The 14,157-nt window shown below is 44.6% G+C and overlaps 1 protein-coding gene across 1 annotated transcript in view; it reads right to left on the bottom strand.

The window, feature by feature from the left end:
- The window catches only part of LOC135516180 (phosphofurin acidic cluster sorting protein 1-like), a 54,261-nt gene that overhangs the window by 17,475 nt on the left and 22,629 nt on the right, over positions 1–14,157 (bottom strand). The window contains exons 2-8 of the mRNA XM_064940277.1: positions 6,874–6,961; positions 6,426–6,515; positions 5,293–5,418; positions 4,356–4,500; positions 4,066–4,157; positions 3,600–3,677; positions 2,820–2,879 (exon numbers count right to left, since the gene is read on the bottom strand). Of these exons, the coding sequence (XP_064796349.1) occupies positions 2,820–2,879; positions 3,600–3,677; positions 4,066–4,157; positions 4,356–4,500; positions 5,293–5,418; positions 6,426–6,515; positions 6,874–6,961 (679 nt within the window). The remainder of the gene's footprint in view (positions 1–2,819; positions 2,880–3,599; positions 3,678–4,065; positions 4,158–4,355; positions 4,501–5,292; positions 5,419–6,425; positions 6,516–6,873; positions 6,962–14,157) is intronic.

The raw sequence follows: 14,157 nt of genomic DNA, 5'->3' as shown, positions 1-14,157 counted from the left end.
AACCTGACACCCTCAGTACACAGGGGAACAAACACATACCTGGAGGTGACAGCATTCCCTCCCCCATATACCAACCTAGGCACAACTACGACAACATAACCAACAAAAACAGGACAACTCCTGCACGCTGGTTATGTGCATCGTCAATGGTAGGCTTCGAGGGGACTCCTACGGTAGGTACACCTATAGCCCATCTCTTGGCACTCGTACTGTAGTCGACTTTATCACTGACCTCAACCCAGAGTCTCTCAGAGCGTTCAGTCAGCCCACTGACACCCCTATCAGACCACAGCAAAATCACGAGTCTACTTGAACAGAGCAGTACTCAATCATGAGGCATCAAAGCCAAAGGAACTGAATAATATTAAGAAATGCTATAAATGGAAGGAAAGTAGTGTGGAAACCTACCAAAAAAACAATTAGGCAACAACAAATTAAATTCCTTTTCGACAACTTCGAGGACAAAATGTTTCACTGTAATAGTGAAGGTGTAAACTTGACAGTAGAAAACCTAAACCGTATACAGTATACTTCTGGGAAAATTGCAACACACAAAGAGTTATCTATCCAAAACGTAGATGTATGGATAAACCAAAAAAAGCAAAAAAATTATACATGATCAAATACAAAATCTTAGAATCGACTATTAAAAGACTACCAGAGCCCACTGGATTATCCAATTATATTGAATGAACTAGAGGACAAAAACCCTCCAACCCAAAAAGGCCTGTGGTGTTGAAGGTATCCTAAATTAAATGAAAATATACAAACCACAAATTCCAATTGGCTATTCTTAAAAATCATCTTCAGCTCTGCCATCTTCCCAAAAATTTGGAACCAAGGACTGATTACTCCAATCCACAAAACTGGAGCCACATTTGACCACAATATCTACCGTGGGCAACAGCAACCTTGGGAAAAATCCTCTGCATTATCATTAACAGCAGACTCGCTCATTACATTGTTTTCACTAAGGAAATGTATAAATGTCAAATTGGCTTTTTACCAAATTACTGTACGACAGACCACATATTCACCCTGCACACCCTAAATGACAAACAAAAAAACAAAAACAATGGCAAAGTCTTCTCATGCTTTGATGATTTAAAAACATTTTTTGACTCAATTTGGCATCAGGGTCTGCTATTCAAATTGATGGAACGTGGTATTGGGGGGAAAACATCCAACACTATAAAATCCATGTACACAAACAACAAGTGTGCTGTTAAAATTGGCAAAAAAAACACACATTTCTTTGCTCTGGGCCGTGGGGTGAGACAGGGATGCAGCTTAAGCCCCACCCTCTTCACCATATATATCAACAAATTGGCAAGGGCACTAGAACAGTCTGCAGCCCTCGGCCTCACCCTACTAGAATCTGAAATCAAATGTCTACAGTTCGCTGAAGATCTGGTGCTTCTGTCCCCAACCAAGGAGGGCCTACAGCAGCACCTTGATCATCTGCACAGATTCTGTCAGACCTGGGCCCTGACAGTAAATCTCAGGGCCCAGACAAAATAGGTGTTCCAAAAAAGGTCCAGTTGCCTGAATGACAAATACATATTCCATCTAGACACTGTTGAGCACACAAAAAAACGATACATACCTCAACCTAAACATCAGCGCCACAGGTAACTTCCACAAAGCTGTAAACGATCTGAGAGACAAGGCAAGAAGGGCCTTCTATGCCATCAAAAGGAACATAACATTTGACATACCAATTAGGATCTGGCAAAAAAATACCTGAATCAGTTATAGAACCCATTGCTCTTTATGTTTGTGAAGTCTGGGGTCGGCTCACTAACCAAGAATTGACAAAACGGGAAACACCAAATTCGGGGACATGCATGTAGAACTCTTCAAAAAAAATATACTCCTTGTACAACGTAAAAAATATATATATAATAACACATGCAGAGCAGAATTAGGCAGATATTCGCTGATTATCAAAATACAAAAAAGCCATCACCGACAAAGAGATTAACCTGGAGATGAGTCCCCTAAACAAGCTGGTCCTGGGGCTCTGTTCACAAACACAAACAGACCCCACAGAGCCCCAGGACAGCAAAACAATTAGCAGCAACCAAATCATGAAAAAAAGGGAATTATTTGACAAATTAGAAAGAATTACAGTAGGGCTAGAATGCTATTTGTCCAGAGAGTACACAGTGGCACAGTACACAGGAAAGCTTTGACTATGTACAAACTCAGCGAGCATAGCCTTGCTATTGAGAAAGGCTGCTGTAGACAGACCTGGCTCTCAAGAGAAGACAGGCTATGTGCACACTGCCCACAACATGGAGGTGGAAACTGAGCTGCACGTCCTAACCTCCTGCCCAGTGTATGACCCTATTAGACACGTTTCCCTCAGATTACACAGACCCACAAAGAATTCGAAAACAAACAACATTTTGATAAACTCCCATATCTATTGGGTGAAATCCCACAGTGTGCCATCACCGCAGCAAGATGTGTGACCTGTTGCTACAAGAAAAGGGCAACCAGTGAAGAACACCACTGTAAATACAACCCATATTTATGTTTATTTATTTTCCCTTTTGTACTTTAACTATTTTCCCATCATTAAAACACTGCATATAGACATTATATCACATTTGAAATGTCTTTATTCTTTTGGAACTTTTGTGAGTTTAATGTTTACTGTACATTTTGTATTGTGTATTTCACTTGTTTTTATTATCCATCTCACTTGCTTTGGCAATGTCAACAATTGTTTCCCAGCCCCTGAAATTGAATTGAGAGAGAAAGACAGAGACGAGGCGAGAGAGAGAGAGAAGGAGCGAAAGCGAGATGCCTACCTCATCAGAAACCTTGAACCTTTTCAGCAGAGCCACAAACTTCTGCTTGATGTTTGGTTGCTGTAAGAGAGACAACTATTATTTTCCCTCAGGGTTAAGTGTTCTGAGAAACATCGAGATCGTGGACAACTGTCAAGCAACAGCACATTTCTCTATAGACCTGGTTCGAATTCATTAGCGCAAAACAAGCGTTTCTTATAGAACGAGCATAGGTGGTCCCCTCCCCCCCCCCCGTGTCAGTCCATTGTCTTCCGCCCGGTGCCTTTTGAAAATGACCCATCTACAAACCCTTGAATGAATATGAATATCAACTGACCAGAGAACAGATCATTTAAGATGCTGCTGCAGTCCAAGACAAATGATGCTCAGCTGTTTTACAGTGAATTCTATCATATATAGTGACTAGTGCAGCCATGGCCTCATTCTGCACACGTGTGTGTGTGTGTGTGTGTGTGTGTGCGTGCGTGCGGGTATGTGTGTGTGTGGGTGCATGCGGGAGTGTGTGTGCGGGAGTGTGTGCTTGGATATATTTTCAGAATCGTCTGTTTGCCTCTTGGGAAATGTAATTACACACATTGAAGAAGAACGGGAGAAACAGAGTGATTGCAGAATTAAGGACAAAGGAGGGAGAACAATAGAGGGAGGGGTGGAGAGAGGGATGGGTGGAAAAAGAGGGGGATAGAGGGAGGTGTAAAGAGGAGGTTTGAAAGCAGGAGAATGGAGTGAAAGGGGGAGAGAGGGATGGGCGGGATTGGAGGGAGGGAGAGAAAGGTTTCTCACTCTAGTGATGGAAGCGTTGGAGGTGAGCTTCCGTCGGGGCTTCTTCTTCCTCACCTCATCCTCTTCATCATACAGATACTGTCAGAGAGAGAGAGAAGTGGAGGGGAGGGGAGAAAGAGGGATGACACAGAGAGAGGGGGGAGGATTGGAGAGTTATTCAGAGCATGAGACACACACTCACAGCAGGTTATTTATACCCTACCAACCGTGACCTCCTTCCCGCCATCCTTTCACTAGTCCTCTCCTTCACTCCTCGCCCCTTCCATACCTCCATTCACTCTATTCATCTGTCCTCCCCGAGCCATGTCCCCCTCTCCTTATCTATTCATTCTGTCTGTTTGCTGCTTTCTCTCCTCTCCTTCTCACTCTATCACCTCCCTCCCTCCTCCTCTTCACATCCCCTGGGCTCCAGGTATCTCTGCTTCACAAACAAGACAGGACAAAAGACGCGTGCACGCACACGCACCTGGCCGTGGATCGGGTCGTCACTGCCCTCCTGTTCTGATGAGTAGCTCTCCTCTTCTTCCTCAGAATAGTTATCAATGTCTGGAGAACGATCTGGAGAGAGATGGGAAGCAGAGAGAGAGGTGATAGAGGGGGAAGCAGAGAGAGAAGTGAGAGAGGGAAGGAGAGGGAGAGAGGAAGCATTAATGGTTAGGAAGGGAGGAGGGGAAAAGTCTAAGAGGGAGTAGAGGGATGGAGCGCAGAGAGAGAGAGACACAGACACAGAGAGCCACAGAGAGACAGATCCCTTACCAGACATCTTGGCCTTGGGTCCCTCGTGGTCAATGGGCTGGCTGGAGAGGGAGTAGACCCTGACCTCCGCCACGGGCACTGAGGCATCCTTCAACTGGCTGTGGAGCCCCAACACCTGGGCCCCCTCACTGGGATGCTGCATCACCTGGACATGGGAGGGGGGATGGAAACAGGGGGAAAGATGAGAGTGAAGACAAAGGGATAGAAGAGAGCACACAGAGAGAGAGGAGACAGAGAGAGAGACAGAGAGAGACCGAGACAGACAGAGACAGAGAGAGCGGGACAGAGAAAATAGAAAACAGAGGGAAACAGAAAGGGATCACCACATATTTTGTACAAAGGCTGGTGTTCAGAACAGTATCAGCTCTCTTCCCCCTTTCTCTCTGCAGTCTGGTCACACTCTGGCTGTGTTAATGAAGTCTACACATCCTATTACACAGGCAGCAGTCACACACACACACGCACACACACAATGCAGCAGCTACAACGCAGTTCTTTTATTAAACTTCAAAAACACTGCCAGAGTAGAGCGTCGAGCGTGTCAGAATGACACGGAGTGTCGTGACAGAGTGCTGTGGCTACACTGAGGTTTACTAAAGACTTGATTAAAGGTGTAGCTGGTTGAATGAAGGTTGAACAGAGGTTAGCCAAAGGCAAAATAGACGTTAAATACCAACTGTTAGCTACTGATAAGGTAGATCTACGTAAAGTAAGTACCCTCATCTGAGCCAGAATGGCCCTCAGGGCAGGAGCCCATTTCCTTTCTGTGCGACTTGTAAAGGCGTGGTGAAGATCGATCAAATATACGTTGAACCAAGGATGATTGGAGATGAAATAGGAATTGAATAATGATGTTGACTAGAGGTTAAGGTTGAATAAATGTTTTTTTTTTTTTTTTTTTTTTTTTTTTTTTTTTAAACAGAGGTTAGCGCCGTACCTCAGCCATGTTGATGTGACCCAGCGCCAGTGTCTTGTAGCCCAGGATGGTTCGGTTCTTATAGCGTTTGCGACGCTGCAGCATGATCTGAAGCTTGTTGGCGTCTCTCTTCAGGAAGTGGGGGTACTGTGAGGGTACACACACAGAGAGAACCATGACAGACTCATCGTTAGACTGTATAAATTACACAGATATGGAATCAGAGTGTTGAGTAACGTTCCTGTTCTGCGACCGGTCTCTGACTCCGTGATGTGACAGGTCACATCTCGTAACCCCCGCCCCCCCCCCAAAATCAGACTAACCTACAGTGACCGGAGCGCTCCGCAGCAACCTTCAACGGAGAGTTCAACCGACTTGAAAATATTAAATCACCCCAGTTCTGCAGTCTGTAATAACCCCGTTACCCACGTACAGAAACAACTGACCTCGATAAAACGGGACTGTTTTTGTGTGTTTGTGTTGCTATACCACAGCGATGCGGACTACTCGTTTCTGATTCAGATAAAACGGGACTGTTTTTGTGTGTTTGTGTTGCTATACCACAGCGATGCGGACTACTCGTTTCTGATTCAGATAAAACAGGACTGTTTTTGTGTATTTGTGTTGCTATACCACAGCGTTGCGGACTACTCGTTTCTGATTCAGATAAATGGGACAGTCGGATGTCTCTGGGACAGATAATAATATAAAACCTAGAGAGAGATGAAAATGAACTCCGCCAAGAGCTGACGAACTGTTGACGTACGGTAAAAAAAAAATTAAAAATCCGGCCCATGAGAAAATGATTTAGTGTAGAGGTGCTGAAAAACGGAGAATAAACTGGAAGGTAAAAAAAAAAAAAAAGAGACTTGCACACTCCAAATGTGTAACCTCCCAGTAACACATCAGGTAATACATTTAAAAATATATATATATATTTTAAACAACCACGTTTCGGCATCACTGTGCCTTCTTCAGGGCAATGTACAGAACATCGGTGTTGATCCCTTACTGAATAGGTCCAGGACACCTGAATATTTGACCTGGTCGGGGGTGAGTGGTGACCCCGTTCCTATGTAAATAGTCTCAGTTGCAAGGCCAGCCCTAATGTATCTGTAACAGTAGTAGTAGTAGTAGTAGTAGTAGTATTGTACCTGTAGAGAGAAGGTGAGCTGAAGGTCTGTCTCTGTCAGTCCCGCTGAAGACAACAAGATCTCATTGGACCTCAGGATGCGCTTAGAACCCTGAGGGAGGGAGGGTCGGATCATGAATAGCAGAATAAAAAGAGGTCGAGGAGGGATGGAGGGAGGATAGATCTGGTTAAAGATGATCATTGACGTACTACAGAGTCCAAACAATCAGCCTTTATGAACAGAGACAGACGGGGTGGATGGATGAGGGGTGAAAAGGATGGAAAAAGGGAGAACAGGGGAGTGAGAGGGGAGGACAGAGTATAAGAAGAACAAGAGACCAGTGATGGAGAGTAGAGGAGGGAGAGATGGAATTGAGGAATGCTGGGCATTGAATAGAAGAAGAGGTGGGGTGGAGATGGGTAGAATTCAATGAAACAGTGTATTATAGTGATCTCGGGTCAAGCAGTACCTGTAGTTTGACAGCGATGACCACAGACGTCAGGTCTTTGTCCAGCTCCTTCAACATGATCAGCTTTTTCAGGGTCAGGTTAAACAGCCTGGAATAAGACAGGAGAGAGAGAGAGAGAGACTGAGCAAAATGCACAGGTCACTCGAGAACACACGGTCACTACGAGGAAGGTACCGTACAGAAAACCACATCACATTACCATAATGGTTAATCTAACGTTTAGGTTATGACACATTGTCGCTGACTAGTCGATTTTTAACAGAATTAGGACGGGATATTTTCTTCGCTTTTCCAATTGCCGTTACAGTCCATCACAGCTGAACAAACAAACAAAAAAATACGCCAAAGGTAAATCAATAGTCCTTTAAATTAAATCCACCTCAGACAAGTGCATTGTGGGATGCTTACAGAAACCCCCCGAAACGACAGCACAGCTCAGACACAACCGCACAGCTCAGACACAACCGCACCTACCGCACAGCTCAGACACAACCGCACCTACCGCACAGCTCAGACACAACCGCACCTACCGCACAGCTCAGACACAACCGCACCTACCGCACAGCTCAGACACAACCGCACCTACCGCACAGCTCAGACACAACCGCACCTACCGCACAGCTCAGACACAACCGCACCTACTGCTTCCAAAATATTACATTAAAGACTGAAAATGGAGACTAGACCTCACCCACCCCTCGACCCTCCACTCCCCCCACCCCACCTCCTCCCACCAACTGAACAGTCCAGCCCAGAAGGTCAGTGTGTTGAATTATTCACATCTGGGGCCTCTGAGACACAACTTAAATTAAAATAGGCCTGGGCAGAGAGATGTAGGGAGGGAGAGGGGATGGGAGTGGGGCAGGGGGAGGAAAAGAGATATAATAGAGAGATAGGGAGAGATAAAAGACAGACAGCAGGGCTAATCGCTGCTCTGCTAATGTGGCCTGGACACAGCAGGGTCATGACTGCCATAAACAACAAGTTAGTGGACAAGACAGACACCAACGTCGGCTCCATTGCAAACCAACCCTCAGGCGCTAACCCGTAACCTCTAGTCACATTAAGCCAATCAGGATTGGATAATGTATAATCAGGATTGGATAATGTGGTAATACTAGCTTCAACTTACCGAGTCTTGAAAACCCAGACCCTAGGCGACAGTGACTAGGTTTCAATTATGGACCCTTTTGGCAATGATGGACCTTCTCTCTTGTTAACAGGGGGAAAAAAACTGTTCTGGGGTGGGTCCTTTTCAGACAATTCGCCTCAAAAAAAAAAAAAACACATTAAAATTAATCACCAAGCAGACTTGCTACAATGTCCCGGTTCAAGACCAAAGTTTGCAGGCAAAACCTTTGCAGTGGTTTTAGTGAACTGGGGCGGCGGGTAACCTAGTAGTTAGAGCGTTGGGCCAGTAACTAAAAGGTTGCAGGATCAAATCCCCGAGCTGACAAGGTAAAAACCTGTCATTCTGCCCTGACCAAGGCAGTTAACCCGCTGTTCCTGGGCTGTCATTGTAAATAAGAATTTGTTAACTTTAATATATATATACATTTAAGCCTCTTGTGAAATGCACTCATTAAAAATAACCTCTGACCTGCATCTTAGTAGCTACCATATTGTATTTTAATCAAGCTGATAAAGTAGAGACTAAGGCAGGGATGTAGTTCCTCTATGCCAAAAACCAGGCCCTAGTCACTGATGCCTAGGGTCGGCTTCTCGAGACAACAACTTGCCCTCTGACAGGTCAGGTGGAAAAGATCCAAACCATTCTAGTAGACCTAGCCCCCTGTGGGTAAGGGGTCAACCTAGCCCCCTGTGGGTAAGGGGTCAACCTAGCCCCCTGTGGGTAAGGGGTCAACCTAGCCCCCAGTGGGTAAGGGGTCAACCTAGCCCCCAGTGGGTAAGGGGTCAACCTAGCCCCCAGTGGGTAAGGGGTCAACCTAGCCCCCAGTGGGTAAGGGGTCAACCTAGCCCCCTGTGGGTAAGGGGTCAACCTAGCCCCCTGTGGGTAAGGGGTCAACCTAGCCCCCTGTGGGTAAGGGGTCAACCTAGCCCCCTGTGGGTAAGGGGTCAACCTAGCCCCCAGTGGGTAAGGGGTCAACCTAGCCCCCAGTGGGTAAGGGGTCAACCTAGCCCCCTGTGGGTAAGGGTCAACCTAGCCCCCTGTGGGTAAGGGGTCAACCTAGCCCCCTGTGGGTAAGGGGTCAACCTAGCCCCCTGTGGGTAAGGGTCAACCTAGCTCCTTGAGGGTAAGATATTCATACCATTTCTGTACCATACTGGGATATATGGTATTACCGGAAGTGCACACAGGGGGCACTATTATTACTTTTTTACACACAAAACTATTTAGGCAACAGGGATCTTGATCCAGGAGGGGATTGAATATCTCTGCAGTAACCAAGAAGTTTGATCTTGACATCTAGCCACTTAGCTAACAAGTTAACAAACCAAATGCATAGCTGGAGCCCTAAACTGGATAGAATGACACATCTTCGATGTCTTATAGTTATACTCAACTTACGGTTTTAGTTATAAGCAGTGGCGTATTGAAAATCATACCGCTGGTTACAGAAGGCCTGGATTCCTTCCATTGGTGAGGTAGTAATGCTGATATGGACAGGAGGTCAGGGTTTACCACGGCAATCCCAGAAGAGAGAAATGTCTTGAGCAGAAAACACGATCCAGACCTTAACATCAGACGTTCCCCATTGTGCTGAATGTTGATGAGCCGTGTGTACAAATCATTTATTCAACTTTAATTAAAAGAAACGTGATGAAGGATTCGGGATGACAAGGTAGGTCGTCAAGGACATGGTCCTACCTGTCAATCGTTTTATTTGACTTATAGGTCCGCATTTACATACAGGAATTTGTTACATATGAATGTTTCATGATACCCCTAAAGCGATTATGAATATTCACATCATGAAACATTTCCATTAATTACTCATATAAAGTACCTCCGAACACCTACATTTTTTTTTAGAAGAGACCGTCCCCGAAACAAATAAACCCTCGTAAGCCAAGTTCATAATAAAGTCTCTTGAACGGAGAGCAAGTCTGCCCGACGGTCCGGCGCCTGACCGTATTCACAAAGTGTCTCTGAGTACGGTAGGAATGCTGATCTCGGATCAGGTCCTCTCTGGCCGTATAATCTTATTCATTGATGATAAAAAAATAAAATAAAAAAAAAAGGCTAAATTGAGCCTAGATCAGCACTCCTTTTCGGGAGTTACTTTGTGACTACAGGCCCCGTACCCTTTACCAGCACAGCTCCCTCCCGTGCTCTGCTAGGCTGAGATAATAATGTCTACCTCTCTCATTGACTACCTGTCTCTTTATGAGGCCTCAACCTGACAGAGACATCACTCACTGCTATCATAAACCCCAGCTATAAACGGCGTCTCTCCCCCCCCCCCCCGGTCTCTCACAATTCAATTCGAGGGCTTTATTGGCACGGGAAACATATGCTAATATTGCCAGAGCAAATGAAGTAGATCATAAACAAAAAGTGAAGCAAACAATAAAAAGTTTACAGTCAACATTACGCTCGCAGAAGTTCCAAGAGAATAGGAGACATTTCAAATGTCATCGGTCTACACACAGCGTTGTTAACGATGGGCAAATAGTTCAATGACAAAAAGGGGAAATAAATAAGCATATGGGATGTATTTACAATGGTCTGTCTCTCTGTGTCGTTCTCCCTCCCCCATCTCTCTCGGTCGCTCTACCTTGCTCTTTTTTTACATGCTCTCTCTCTCCCTCTCTCTCTCTCACTCTCTCTACACAAGGGTCAGACAAGACTTGTAAAAACACAAAGAATCCCTGTCTGCCATAAAATGGGACCTATCTGTGAGAGTGTGTCGGGAGTGTTAGTCACACGGCAGACATTTAGCCCCCTGCCTGTTGAAATACCACAGAAATATACCATGGCACCTTTACAAAATACCATATTAAAAAAAAATGGTGACACGTACTATAGTCGATCCTACTGTTCCAAAACAGCCAACAGCTAAATGTATGCTAATCCAATCGCTCCTCTCACTGATATTTATTCTTACGTTTTCACCTATTTTGACGTTTGAAACGCGTGTTAATGTGATCTAAGTGCCAGCAGTGAAATAGGGCTCGCCAACTACGATACAAAAGCCTTCGCCTACATTCCCCACCATGGCTTCTAGTAGAGAAAGGAATGAATATGGGACGAAACTGTGATATCACGGCTGTTGGAGGGGATTTAAATACCCGACTGCAGCTTTAAGAGGCAGTTGCAATGTGGTTCCCTTGGTAACAGAGACCATCATGGGACTTGTAACCTTGCTGTGTCATACAAGCAAGCTGCGTCCAAGACACATGATTGCGCACCTCCCCACCTTTCAACTTCCCTCTTGTGCATTTCCTCAATCGTTCTAGCTGACCTTCAGGAAACCTCCCCTCTCCCTCCCCGTTTCTCCTCGGAGGTAGTGGTTCGTGATCAGGAGTAAGGCAGGGAGAGTCATTGTCAGTAAGAGTGAGAGTCCCCCACTCCTTTAACACATTCCCTCTCCCCTCCAGCTCTTCTTTGACTCTCCCCTCCAGCTCTTCTTTGACTCTCCCCTCCAGCTCTTCTTTGACTCTCCCCTCCAGCTCTTCTTTGACTCTCCCCTCCAGCTCTTCTTTGACTCTCCCCTCCAGCTCTTCTTTGACTCTCCCCTCCAGCTCTTCTTTGACTCTCCCTCACGCACGCGCACACACACACACACACACACACACACACACACACACACACACCTCATTACTACCAGGCACACACATACAGCTATTCTATACCAAGGACAGAAAATACTAATCAACTGCACACACACACACACACACACACACAGCTTCCAACCAGCAGATTCATAACAAACATCACTGCGTGTCTGTCTGTATGGCGGCAAGCCAGCCTTCTATACCGTGTCTAGTTATCTGTCACCTGTCCAGAGTCACTTAATACTCTCAATCCAAAATGGTAACCTATTCCCTTTATACAGTATGGATGTATTGTTACACTCAGGCGTCAAACTCAACTGCTACCCTCAGACTAGAGGTCGGCCGATTAATCGGCATGGCCGATTTCCAGTTTTCATAACAAAATCGGTAATCTGCATTTTTGGATGCCAATTATGGCCGATTACATTGCAATCCATGGCAGGCTGACCACCTGTTATGCGAGTGCAGAAAGGAGCCAAGTTAAGTTGCAAGCTAGCAATAAACTTATCTTATATAAAAAAAATCAATCTTAACATAACCACTAGTTAACTACACATGGTTGATGATATTACTAGTTTAACTAGCTTGTCCTGCGTTGCCTGTTAATTTAGCATTGAAATCACAGCCTACTTCTCCAAACGGGTGATGATTTAACAAAAGCACATTCGCGAAAAAAGCACAATCGTTGCACCAACGTACCTATCCATAAACTTCAAAGCCTTTCTTAAAATCAATACACAAGTATATCTTTTTAAACCTGCATATTTAGTTAAAAGAAATTCATGTTAGCAGGCAATATTAACTAGGGAAATTGTGTCCCTTCTCTTGCGTTCAGTGCAAGAAGAGTCAGGGTATATGCAGCAGTTTGGGCCACCTGGCTCATTTCGAACTGTGCGAAGACCTTTCTTTCCTATAAAGACCGTGATTACATTTGCCAGAATTTGACATAATTATGACATAACACTGAAGGTTGTGCAATGTAACAGAAATGTTTAGACTTGGGGTTGTCACCCGTTCGATAAAATACAGAACGGTTCCGTATTTCACTGAAAGAATAAACTCTCGAAATGATAGGTCATTCATTTGGTAGAATCAGGGAACTAAGGCTCGTATTTCTGTGTGTTTATTATATTGTAATTATGTCTATGATTTGATATTTGATAGAGCAGTCTGACTGAGCGGTGGTAGGCAGCAGCAGGCTTGTAAGCATTCATTCAAACAGCACTTTCCTGCGTTTGCCGGCAGCACTTCGCAATGCTTGAAGCACAGCACTGGTTATGTATTCAAGCCTATCAACTCCCGAGATTAGGCTGGCAATACTATAGTGCCTATAACAACATCCAATTGTCAAAGGTATATGAAATACAAATTATATAGTGAGAAATAGTCCTATAAATTGCACATATTGCACTTTTACTTTCTTCTCCAACACCGTGTTTTTGCATTATTTCAACCAATTTGAAAACTTTTCATTATTTGAGAATAAATAGATTTGATTTATTATATTAAAAAGGTTAAAAAAAAGTGTTAATTCAGTATTGTTGTAATTATACCTACCTACCTACCTACCTACCTACATACATACATAAAAATCATCCGATTAATCGGTATCGTCCTCCAATAATTGGTATCAGCGTTGAAAAACCATATTCGGTCGACCTCTACCTCAGACGCACCAATCTCTGACCTCTCACCTCTGACTCGTGGTCGTATGCTGGTGTACCGTTGCCTGGTTCCTTTGGTGTGGCCCCCCAAAGGGGTAGAGCTTACCCAAAATCCTCTTGGGGTGGGTTTAAATATCAAAAGGGCACCATGTGAGGATTTAAGCTATCGGTTCCCCCCACCACCCTTCAACCCTACACACACACACACACACCTTACAGTAAGGCTCCTTCAAATCGGCATGGGGAGGGAGGGAGATAAGAGAAAGGAGGAGGAGGGCGGAAAGAGGACATTAAAAAAAAGTATTTATATAGCTCTGGTTCTGAGCCATTTCAAAGGGAAACTGACAGTCTTAAAATAGAACCGTTGGAGTGTAGAGTGACCAGTGACTACCAAGGGAGACACACTGTGGAGATGAACGTCTATGTTATTGTTGTTAAGACAACTGTATAAACCTCGGCATAAACTCAATGTAGTGTTTTCCTGTAAGGACACAGATTACATATTTAGTACAGTACATTTCCAACTGAATCCTCCTGTATTCTGGGTTTCGTCAAATGAAAAGCAGATGAGCTCAGTTTAGACAAAGACAACGTCACTGGTTGTGTTGCAATTCCGTTTAGACCCGGTTGGTCGTGATTGGTTGTGTAGTGGTCAAAGAGAAACAGGGACCATCTTCGCTAGACGTACAGTCAAACAGAGAGAAACTGTCATATGTTATGTTATGATTGAGATGGGGCGGAAATAGACGGCTTTTGGCCCATTTATTTGTATTTTTTTTAAAGCCGATAACTAAAATTGTCACCGGACAATTGTCCAGGAGAAGAAGAATAAATCCCATTGCGAAAATAATCCTTTTTAAATTTTGCGAGAGTGTACAGT

This window comes from Oncorhynchus masou, chromosome 27 (assembly GCF_036934945.1).
Source record: "Oncorhynchus masou masou isolate Uvic2021 chromosome 27, UVic_Omas_1.1, whole genome shotgun sequence".
Lineage (NCBI taxonomy): Eukaryota > Metazoa > Chordata > Actinopteri > Salmoniformes > Salmonidae > Oncorhynchus > Oncorhynchus masou.
The sequence above is the reverse complement of the archived record's forward strand: the minus strand, read 5'-3'. Positions and strand labels throughout refer to the sequence as shown.